Below are 11414 nucleotides of genomic sequence, written 5' to 3' on the forward strand. Positions count from 1 at the left end.
AAATAGGTCAACTAAATTTGGTGTAAAAAATGTATCTTACAAGGTTTCTCTAACCTTGACATTTGACTTCATTTTCGAAGCATTAATAATATTAAGTATAGGTGAGACTTTCAATAAGACATTGAAATATTAATAAGTGGCATTGAATACCTTTATGGTTTCATGGATATATTGATAAGTTTCAACATTTATCCGATTTTGACTCGGTCTTTGAGTGAAAAAGGGGAAGGAAATCTAACTGACATCTCCACTGTAAGATCCATCTGTGAACTCAAAGATTCATGGGAATAACAAACTTATTGCCTTTAACAATTTGTTTTATAAGTGGTTTAATAATTATTTTAGTTCCAATAAGTTATATATGTATTCATTTATTTTTGTTTTAGTCTGGTATAGGAATTGTAATATTAAGTCCCTCCTTGACTGAAGTCTTATTGTTTGATTTTTGTTTGTTTTTATGATACCAACTTTTATGTTAGTTTGTTGTCTCGATTCCCCCTAAGTGAAATTTGTTTGGTCTCTTTCGTTTGTTTGATTGTTTCCTCATTTTCAATTACACATTAGAAGGCATGATCAATACAACGATTTGATCAGTAACAAGTGTTGATCAAGATTTTTTTATATGGATAATGTGCACTCCCTGAATTCCATGTACTAGTATTGCGTTGCTATGCCAGATTTTGCTTGCTTCACAGAAATATTTAAAAACGAAATATAAAAGACTTTCCAGTGATAAGAACGTGCTTTGAATTATATTGCAACCAATCAAAATGTTGTTTTAACATTATTATGTTTCGTTGATGACAGTCTAAGCATATTTCAAATAAAAAGATTTAACATAGTATGTTTTTTTTATGCGTATGGCATTCAAAGCTTTGTGAAATAAAAAAATTATAGATCGAAAAATAGATAAAATAACTAAGACAAAATCACATTTAATAGCATATATTTATCTACGAATGTCTATAATAGAATTGAATCTATTTTGGCTTTTTATCGACAATGTAAAATTTGTAAAGTGAATGAAATTTTCCATTTGCATCATCAGAAGTACTACCATATATAACGATGGCATCTCCAGACTGGGGTGTTGTTATTTTTCCTTCCCAGGTTCCGTTTTCATCGCATTCTAGAGGGATGTTTTCCACCATGATTTGTCGAAGGTACTGTGAAGACAGACGGATTTTAACTTTGGACTTTGCTGGAAGCTCTCGAGCATGTGGTTCATGGAGGGTAACATGATAAGTTTGCGCATGTGTAAAAACATATGGCAGAGACTTTACGTAGTTGTTAACGTCCGTGCATTTTAGTAGATATTTAACCATTAACTGCGCCGGCTGTGACATCTCGCCATCTTTCTTCCCGTAAATTCTAAGTACATAGGTTCCTGGGGACGGAGGTCTGGCTTGAACACTGTATGTAAGAGTGTCAAATTGATAAACTAACGTGTAATCATCCATTTTCACATGATCTATGGTCTCCATTGCGCATGTTATGTTTCTAACAAGAATGCTGGCAGTAATGGTTATGTGAACTTCTTTCCTAAATATAAGAATAGGCTCTTTATGCGAAAAGTCTAATCCCCAATCCTTTGCAGTTTCTTCGAGCTTGACAAGTTTGTTGTATTCAGCTAAAGTGATTGGTTGTTTGAGAAGCTGCCAATTATTGTTGATCTTTCTATCAGAGCTTGTCCATGGATAATGATCGTTGATGAATTTATCTGGATCTGTAAGGAACCAGAATTCTTCGTATTTCCTTACCCAATAACAAGTTTCATCTTCGTAACCAGCTCCCCAACAGCAGTCGACAAACCGCCAATCGTCGTCGACAAAGACAGCATTCCATGCGTGATCAGGAGAATCATGTGGTGTGTAAGGTATTTCTGGATCGTGGTCCGTGCGCTTTGCAAAACCAGATAGATTCACGACAGGAACACCAGAACTCCTGATACAAACATAATACAAATAAAATTATTGACAATATAATTTTTTTTTATGTCTTGCCAGGTCTGAATTTCAATAAAAAGTTACTAGTAAATTTTGCCTTGTCTTTTTGCGCTAGGCCTTCAAACTTATGCAAAACTACATACATTGTACTAATATATATATAGATCCTTTTTGGATCTTTTCATTAAAATTTAGATATGAGCAACAAGTTTACCCAACAATGTATTACGCTGCAAGATGTCTAATAAATACAAAGTTGTTAATAAGTTGTATTTTTAAATTGGGTAAAATGGTTCTTTTTGAATTATATGTCAATCAATATCATTGATCATTGTAGCTGATATATCTTTGAGTTAACAAATTAAATGATTCCATTCATTATTTTACAAAATTTTTAGTTTTTAAAATTTAGAAACCTCTCTACATTACAAATAGAAAAGCACAATACACATAGAATTGAGAATGGAAATGGGGAACCAAAAAACAAGAAACTGCTCAAGGTTGTCAATGGTTCTTCAACACAGCGGGAAAATCTGCACCTGATTCGCGCTTTAGATAAACTGATGCATACTCGTTTAGCAATATGACACCGAAACGTACATTAATGAACCAAAAAATAAAATAGAAAAACGCACAAAACTAACAAAGCCTAGAGGTCCCTTTTCAAAGCATATCTGCACAGAATAGACAATTAAATTATTTAAATAAGAAATAAAACCCAGAAAAAACAAAGCCAAGCAAAGAAAAAAAAAATTTAAAAATCCAATAACTATAGTAAAAAAGTAATTTTATGTTTTGCATACAATGAATACTTACTTGCACATTGTTGCGAACAGGTTGCAATAGCCGACCGCATCTCCTGCTCGTCTGCGGAACACAGTATTAGGGTCTGTCAGGGACTCGCCACCACCTTTATTGTTCGATGTTTCATACCTTAAAATATTAAGAAAAAGAAATAATTGAAAATCGTTGCATTCATTTAGACACACTTAACACTGAACTGATAGGGAAAAAACACCTGCTCTCTCTCCCGTTAACCTCCGCTCACTAAAAAAAACATACAAAAAGAAATTAAAAGAATGTATTCCTTGTTTCGTCATGTTGCACAATAAGTATTCGTATTGTGTCATGTGTGACCATGGAATAGTGTAATAAAAGGATGACGGTTCTTGTACTTAAAACTTTGAAAATTGAATACCAAAGAAAATAAATATGCAGGATGTATATACATGCATGTTATTATTTCAATGTTACTCACGAAATATTTGCTGTTATCCATACAAAGAATGATCGAACTTTCTCTTTGTCAGTATCACATATTGCTACCAGATATTTCGTTAAGCTTTTGATGGACTTCAATGCTGACCCTGGAACCTGGAATATAATATCAATACTGAGAATGGAGGTCAAAGTAACGGACATTGCAGGGAAGTACAATAAACACATACATTATAACTAGATATATATATACGATTCCTTTTCAGACATCTGCATACTGTCATCTTACAACGTCATAATATACGGCGATTAGATTTGAATTTTTCGTCAAAAATCATAATATATTTCATTATTGAAGTTTTCCTAAATGATTTAAAAATATATATATATCTGTATTACGAAGCACAACGTCTTGGTTTTGATGTACTGAATGATTACAGAAACGCACTACCTACTAGATGCGCTAAATCGAAAATACAGCATGAATTTATAAAGTAGCAGTATAATAGGTAATCTTTCCAATGAACATAAAAAAAACACCCACCTAAATACACAAGAAAACACAAACACACACATGTAATAAGTTTGTGAACTTACATTCAAAGCATGATCATCAATTTCTTTGAACTTTTCTATATCTGAATACTTGATGATTTCTTTTTTCTTTCCAGTAGGCGCTCGTAGAATATATGGAACAGGTGCGTTTTTCAGTCTACCCATGCACCCTTGAGAGATTCCCCCGCAGAAGCACCCAACAACATCACCATCTTGAATGTCGTCAGCTTCAACATGAACCTCAATGGATGGGTTACATCCCATTTTGTAGACTACATTTAATAATATAAAGAAGTATTACTTTATAACTAGGAAAATTTTTATATTTTTATATTTGTGTCATATTTCCATTTTACTTAATAAAAGATAATAAAAGCTTGCTTTTTTGTTAAAGAAGAAAATGGCCAATGTTTTTGCTTGTTGTAAAATGATTCTAGTAAACCAAATACCGTGAAAAAATATCGAACATCAAATAAAAGACTTATAATATACAGACGTTTTTGTGCATTAGTACTCGGAATATACTAGTGTTTGCTTACATCAACTTCATTTGACCCTTGATAGATTGTCTCATTGGCATTTATATGAATACCACATCTTTTTGTCATTATAGTAATTGGAAATTGACAATTACCACGCGCTGAACCTTCATTTTATTTGCATACTCTGTCTCCGTAGATTATAAAATTATAAAATACTTACTGTAATTAGAAATTTCTTTTTAAATTACTCGATGTCTACCTAACAACCACACACATGTGTGTAATCACGCTTAAACTAAACAACAAACTATATAAAACGATCGTTTTACAATTATTTAATTGAATTCAAAAGAATCTAAAAGCGTGAACTGCATTGTCTTTTTTAAAAACAACTACTTACATATCCCACAGTTCAACTGATATATCCTATTTTAAAGTACGTTCCAAATATATTTGATATAAACGAAACGGGGATCTTTATCTTTATTTTATCAATCGCATTTTTTCCTTGAGATATTCCCAAATCGGAAAATGAAGGACATAACTCTAGATATACTAAATTAAAATATCTAAAAGTTATTCTTATTTGCAGTAAAAGCAACATACACACAATTGTAATTTTACGATTTAACAAGATTTGCCCATTGACATTTCTATTTTAATTAAGAAATATAAAATGATAGCGACTAAATATATATATCCAAATTTAAAATGATAAATTTTCTTATACACATATTATATATATGTTCATATATATATATAACTTTATTCTGATAAACCTTTGTCAATACAATGGTATACAGATATAACAAGAAATAAATGGCACAGTTATAGTTTCAAAGAAAACATAATTAATGTGTTCATTATTTACAATTAATTGTAAACCATAGCACTGAACAGAACTGGAATCAGCATAAGTATCCTGTTTTGGCTGCTCCATAGGTGCATAATTCCATGACTGCACTATGTATCTTATTTTGCCTTTTTTCGCGACATATCACGGTTCTACAAAATAGAGCGGGATTTTGTCCTCTCACACGGAGGACGGACATTCTAATACTTGTTCTTAATTGTATATTTTGACTATCAAGAGGCATTATCAGTCAATTTCATGTTAAACAATTTAACTCAAATTCCAATATTTGAGTTCTAACATAAAAGGTATATCAAATTTATAAAAAAAGTCTAAATTAAACAACTAATAAGACATAGGCTCGATAATATGTATCATCGGTTCGTGTGTATTTTAGTCTAAACGTAATCTAATTAACCAATGAATTGAACTCCGAAGACTGGCGACGGTCATATGAGCAATATAACTAAACAAAAATATAGATATAAATAAATAGCGAACTCGTGCAATTGGATTTTTCTAGATTTGTTAAATCATATTACCGGTAAAACTATATGTAAGTTATCGTTATAACCTGTATAAGAATTAGTTTTTGTTGATCGGATCAGTCAATCGAAATTATTTACATTCGATTCACTTTTAATGCTGACATTATTTTCCTTTTAACAGCTGAACATGCATAATTTATGCGTAATACATCTATAGCTAAAGGGTTAAACCGGAGGTCACATGAATTGAACCAAACTGGTTGCTAAAAGCTGATTATTGTTTTCACTATTTCACCTTCATTAATGATTGAACAAGAGAAAAAAAAAACATATTTTAAATGGTTCAAACGACAAGGTTTGACATTCACCTTACAATACGTCTACATTGCCTATTTACTAGAAAAATTATGAATACATTTTACAGCGATTTCCAAAGATCTATCACCGACTCTTAATCCGCCAAATTAGCCCAAAATGGTAAACAAAAAGTGCCAAAGAAAACAACTGTAAAGGTTCGAGACGTTCAAGCACATAAACATGTAGAGTGATGACTTTCATTTGTCTTTGTTCTATCATTAATATAACTTTTACTGTTTGGTCCGATATAACTGAACAAAAATATAGATATAAATAGATAGCGAACTCGTGCAATTGGATTTTTCTTGGTTTTTTAAAATTTATATTATCGGTAAAACTATATGTAAGTAATCGTTTTTACCTGTATAAGAATTAGTTTTTGTTGATCGGATCAGTCAATTTAAATATATACATTTGATTCACTTTTAATGTTGACATTATTTTCCTTTTAATAGCTGAACATGCAAAATTTATGCGTAATACATCTGTAGATAAAGGGTTAAACCGGAGGTCACATGAATTGAACCATACTGGCTGCTGAAAGCTGATTATTATTTTCACTATTTCACTTTCATTAATGATTGAACAAGAGAAAAGAAAACATATTTTAAATTGTTCTAACGACAAGGTTTGACATTCACCTTACAATACGTCGGGCTCTACATTGCCTATTGTCTAGAAAAAATATGAATAAATTTATCACCGACACTTAATCCGCCAAATTAGCCCAAAATGGTAAACAAAAAGTGCCAAAAAAACCCAACTGTAAAAGTTCGAGACGTTCAAGCACATACACATGTATAGTGATGACTTTCATTTGTCTTTGTTCTATCATTAATATTACTTTTACTGTTTGGTCCGGTATAACTGACATAAATAGATAGCGAACTCGTGCAATTGGATTTTTTTAGGTTTATTTAATTTCATACTATCGGTAAAACTATATGTAACTTGAAGTTATCGTTTTTACCTGTATCTGTAAAGAATCAGTTTTTGTTGATCGGATCAGTCAATCAAATGATTTACATTTGATTCACTTTTAATGTTGACATTATTTTCCTTTTAATAGCTGAACATGCAAAATTTATGCGTAATGCATCTATAGCTAAAGGGTTAAACCGGAGGTCACATGAATTGAACCATACTGGCTGCTAAAAGCTGATTATTATTTTCACTGTTTCACTTTCATTTGAATAGTTGTTATATTATATGTCATTATGTTATTGTTATATTATATGTCATTATGTTATTGTTATATTATATGTCATTATGTTATTGTTATATTATATGTCATTATGTCTTTGTTATATTATATGTCATTATGTTATTGTTCTATTATATGTCATTATGTTATTGTTCTATTATAAAGTTCAAAATACTTTAAACGACTTAATTATTTTAATCGCGTAGGGGTATTAACCATAAGAATTTCTTGATAATTTTAAATCTCGGTCTGTTTCTGAAATTAGTTCTAACATACTTATGATTTTTACCCGGTATACCACCATTATGTGAAATTATAATTTTGGAAAAAAACATTGAACGGCAAAATTATTTTATAGTCCTTCATATGTGACGTTTAAATTGTATGACGCCTAACACGCGAAGCTTTTTTTTTTCTAATTTGATAGTCAAAGATGCTTTTTGTGCTTTTTTGTTTAATATTTGTTTGTTTTGAGATTGTGACACAGTGTTGACTGTTTTGTTCACGCATCGTTGTACATATAATGGAATTTTATGCGACTGTCATACAAGTGAGAGGTTTAGCGCATTAAAACCAGGTTAAATCAACCATTTTCTACACAATAAAATGCCTGTACCAATTCAGTAATATGACAGTTGTTGTCCATTTGTTTGATGTGTTTTATCATTTGAATTTTCCCATGTGATTGGGGACTTTAAGTTTTGAATCCCCCCCCCCCCCACCCCCCAAAAAATACTTTCAGGCTTAATCAGACGGAAACCAATAATTACAATAAATCCAATGTTTTTAGTTATTCTTGTTATGTTTAAAAAACGGCTAATGATCTACAATGTTTTTGGTAAAGTCTATTTCAAAATCTGTAATCCAAATTGTTTGTTTTATATTTTAGTTCAATTGTCCACCAAAGAGATTATGGGCTACTTAAACACCGTGATAACAAAATTAAATTCTAATAATGAAAGTTTTACCCACTCTAACCCGTCGATTTATCGAAATCCTTCAGTTACCTTGTTATATCGCAACAGTTTCAAGTTTATTGCATCAATTTCTTGTAAAGGATTTTTACATTTGTTTGGAAAAACATTACAAGAAGACATTAAATGATTTATTTTATTTTCGTGAGGTAGACCATAATTAAGCTGTTATATTCTCTCTCTTTTCTGGGTTTGGTCTTCCAAACAATTCTGAAAAAGGAATAAAATCCCTGATATTCTATAAATTGAAGGGAGGTATATAACACAGTATTGCTCATATTCTTCCTCGAAAATGTAAAATCAAGACGGTTCCCACTTAACTGTAAATAAATATTCATTTTCTCTCTCTGAATTATTTATCAGGTGCGGCTTGACATTTTAACCCAATTTGTCTGTTTACTTAGTTCACACACTGTTGTCAATATAAAGAAATTTAACGCGATTCTCATACAAAAAAAATAATGTAGCCTTAAGGCCAGATTTTATCAACCTTTGTCTACATAATGAAATGCCTGTACCAAATCAGAACTATGACAGTTGTTATCCATTCGTTTGATGTGTTTGAGCGTTTGATTCTGCCATTTGTTAAGAGACTTTTCGTTTTGAAATTTCCTTAGAGTTCGTGTTTTTTGTTCATCTTTTTTTTCAATAAAAAGTAAAAATGCACAGTCAAAGAGTTCCTAGATTCAAACGATGATTTTCGATTAATTTGACATTTTTGCAAATGCGTTTTTATTTGTTATACAAAGATTAAATGCATAATAGTTTAATTTAAAAAAAAAAAACGAATTTCTATATAAAATTCTAATCAATACTTAAAAAATACCTTCACCGTCAATCGCACCATTTTTATCTAGATCTCCATCTTCAATAGTTGCAGTTGCATACCGTTCTGCTTCCTTTTGTTCAAACCCGTACACCCAAAATAGGCACATTTGTTCCGTCCACGTACTATAGTTGTCATCAAATTCAGGAGTTCTCATCATATTCCTGCAATCTTGTTTAGTAAGACTCTGTAATCAGAAAATTGGGAATTGGAAATGGGGAATATGTAAAAGAGACAACAAACCGTCCAAAGAGCAGAAAAAAACGGAAGGCCATCTATTCAGTAGGTCTACAACGCAGCGAGAAAATCTTGCACTTAGATATCTACAGTTAAAGCCTAACAATGAAGTGGTTTATCAAATAATTAAACTCGATACTTACATGAGGATATGGATATTGTTTGATTGGCTGCTATGCAAACCTTGGAAATAAATTGTGATTGAAGATTATATCTTCTCGTGCATATCGCTGATTCGCCGAATTACAGCTTTACTTTTGTATCTATATCAATTTGTTTCTATTTCAGTAATATTAGCACGTCAAAATGTGTGTGTTTTGCTTTAGGGTCTCAAATATTTGGCATTGAGCATCGCTCTAATGAAAATTGTCGAAATGTGCATGTGATACAGTAAAACTGTATCGGTTATATTTACAACTGAAGTTTTGAATTGTATTATCTATCGCGGCAATTTGGTAAAAATTAGCTTCAACCGAAAATGACGTAAAAAGACAAATAATATCATAAAATCTATATATAAAATAAGAATACTTTGAAAATATCATGACGCGATATAGCATACAGTTTTTTGCGAGGCGGTCTAGTTGAAATAATTCGGATTCATGGGTTTTTAAGTTTAATTGAGAGTTAAGTATTGAGCGTATTTACTGTGCTGTTAAAATTTAATATTTTAGTATATTTGCTGTTTGATTTTTCGTTAACGAATGTATATCAAGAGTTATGTTTACCTAAATTATTTACCGCATATGACTGATTTTTACAGATGGTTGTCTCAAAAGAAAAAAAACACCACTATTCTGTTATTTTTACAGATCCAAAGTTCATAATCATCTTTTACTCAAACAGTATATTTGTTTTTCATATATGGTTAATGTTGATACTACCGATATTTCTATCAGAATAGCAAGCCTATATTTTAAGTTTTTATCATTTATGCATCATACCAATCGTGTATTACTTTCAACCTAAAAAGTTATTACATGTATCTCATCTCCCTTATGATCCAAACGTGGTAATGTGCATTATATATTGTTGTACCGGTATCGACATTCAGATCTAGTTCGATACTGCCTTTAATTGTTTCTTGGTTTAGGTTTTGTTACAATCATGCAATGTTCCTTCTGGTGAGTTGTGTGGAAAATCAATATCATATTCATTTAATGGATATAACTTAAACATAACGAGACAGGTCTACTTACATCCTTCATTCTATGAAGTGGCGATGAGTTAGAAACCACGCTCAACGAAATCATAATTGCAAGAAATAAGACAAATTGCATTTTGCCCTGTAAAATAAAAAAAATACCAGTTAATAATGATTATTGGTGTAAATTCGACTACTGTATCTACAAAAACAAAAATGAAAATGCTTTCAATAACAAAAGTCTAGACAGAAATATTATCCACATAAAGTATTAAAAGATTACCTGCATAATATTTACTCAATCATAGTGAACAACTCGTTCATATCATTACTATACACAACATACAAAATATAAATACTTCTTTAACTTACTATTTGTTTTATGCTTGCTGTTGAAAGAAATAAAATCAGACACACGTGTCAGTCGGATTAACAATAATAATGATATAAAATGAATATTAACTATAAGGATATAGATGTAATTATGTTTTTTATTTCAAATTCATTTGAAAATTAGTGTTCCATTTTAAAGTGTAGCAATTTGCTGTAGTTATTATCAAGAAGTAAATGTCACTGAGTTATAAGTGCACCCCTCTTTATCGTTATCAATATAGTATTTATATTGTGTCATAGTTGAAATTTATTCGTCCAATGTATGGTTATTGCTTTTGTTAATATGTGTTTAGACCAAGTAATGACATTCCAATTGCACTTTTATAGTGTGTCTTTCTTAATGTAATGTAATACGACTGTTTCGGTTAAGGGTGAATGTAGCATGTAGGTGCCTGTTAAAACGTTTAAACCCGCTGTATTTGTCGTAACCTGTTGTTCAGTGGTTGTCGTTTGTTGATGTGGTTCATAAGTGTTTTTTTTATATAGATTAGAACGTTGGATTCCTGTTTATATTTTTTATACTAAAATTGAAAACAGAAATGGGGAATGGGGAATGTGTCAAAGAGACAACAACCCGACCATAGAGCAGACAAAAGCCGAAGACCGCCAATGGGTCTTTAATTTGGGGCCTTTTATTGCTTGCTGTTCGTTGAGAGCCAAGGCTCCGTGTTGCAGGACGTTCTTTATAATTGTTTACGTTGCACACATTGTGACTTGTATGGAGAGGTGGCACTCAT

General features: G+C 31.2%; 2 protein-coding genes across 3 annotated transcripts; both read right to left on the minus strand.

Moving 5' to 3' along the window:
• Positions 1 to 922: 922 nt before the first annotated feature.
• Positions 923 to 4492, minus strand: LOC139517506 (kyphoscoliosis peptidase-like). Its single transcript, XM_071308660.1, has 5 exons — positions 4422 to 4492; positions 3762 to 3991; positions 3205 to 3320; positions 2763 to 2879; positions 923 to 1944 (listed from the first exon to the last, which is right to left on the minus strand). The coding sequence occupies exons 2-5, from the start codon at positions 3981 to 3983 to the stop codon at positions 981 to 983; spliced, it is 1419 nt and encodes a 472-aa protein (XP_071164761.1). The 5' UTR covers positions 3984 to 3991; positions 4422 to 4492; the 3' UTR covers positions 923 to 980.
• Positions 4493 to 8199: 3707 nt separating this feature from the next.
• On the minus strand, positions 8200 to 10753 carry LOC139514949 (uncharacterized). Of its 2 annotated transcripts, none has more exons than XM_071304533.1 (4): positions 10657 to 10753; positions 10340 to 10426; positions 8904 to 9090; positions 8200 to 8287 (listed from the first exon to the last, which is right to left on the minus strand). In XM_071304533.1, exons 2-4 carry the CDS (start codon positions 10418 to 10420, stop codon positions 8238 to 8240), a joined length of 318 nt encoding a protein of 105 aa, XP_071160634.1. In that variant the 5' UTR covers positions 10421 to 10426; positions 10657 to 10753; the 3' UTR covers positions 8200 to 8237. The 2 variants fall into 2 exon arrangements, with proteins under 2 accessions (XP_071160634.1, XP_071160633.1); XM_071304532.1 differs by lacking the exon at positions 10657 to 10753 and adding an exon at positions 10568 to 10624.
• Positions 10754 to 11414: the final 661 nt, after the last annotated feature.

This window comes from Mytilus edulis, chromosome 3 (genome assembly GCF_963676685.1).
Source record: "Mytilus edulis chromosome 3, xbMytEdul2.2, whole genome shotgun sequence".
Classification (NCBI taxonomy): Eukaryota; Metazoa; Mollusca; class Bivalvia; order Mytilida; family Mytilidae; genus Mytilus; species Mytilus edulis.

Bases quoted from the DNA above. Each gene is read 5' to 3' on its own strand.
- LOC139517506 (XM_071308660.1), bottom strand. From the start codon at position 3,983: ATGGGATGTAACCCATCCATTGAGGTTCATGTTGAAGCTGACGACATT. The intron at 2,880-3,204 runs GTGAGTAACATT...TAATATTTTAAG, and splicing joins TGGATAACAGCAAATATTTC to GTATGAAACATCGAACAATA. The intron at 1,945-2,762 runs GTAAGTATTCAT...TGTTTGTATCAG, and splicing joins CTGTTCGCAACAATGTGCAA to GAGTTCTGGTGTTCCTGTCG.
- LOC139514949 (XM_071304532.1), bottom strand. The intron at 9,091-10,339 runs GTAAGTAGACCT...TTCTGATTACAG, and splicing joins CACTTCATAGAATGAAGGAT to AGTCTTACTAAACAAGATTG. The intron at 8,288-8,903 runs GTATTTTTTAAG...TTCCTTTTTCAG, and splicing joins TGGTGCGATTGACGGTGAAG to AATTGTTTGGAAGACCAAAC.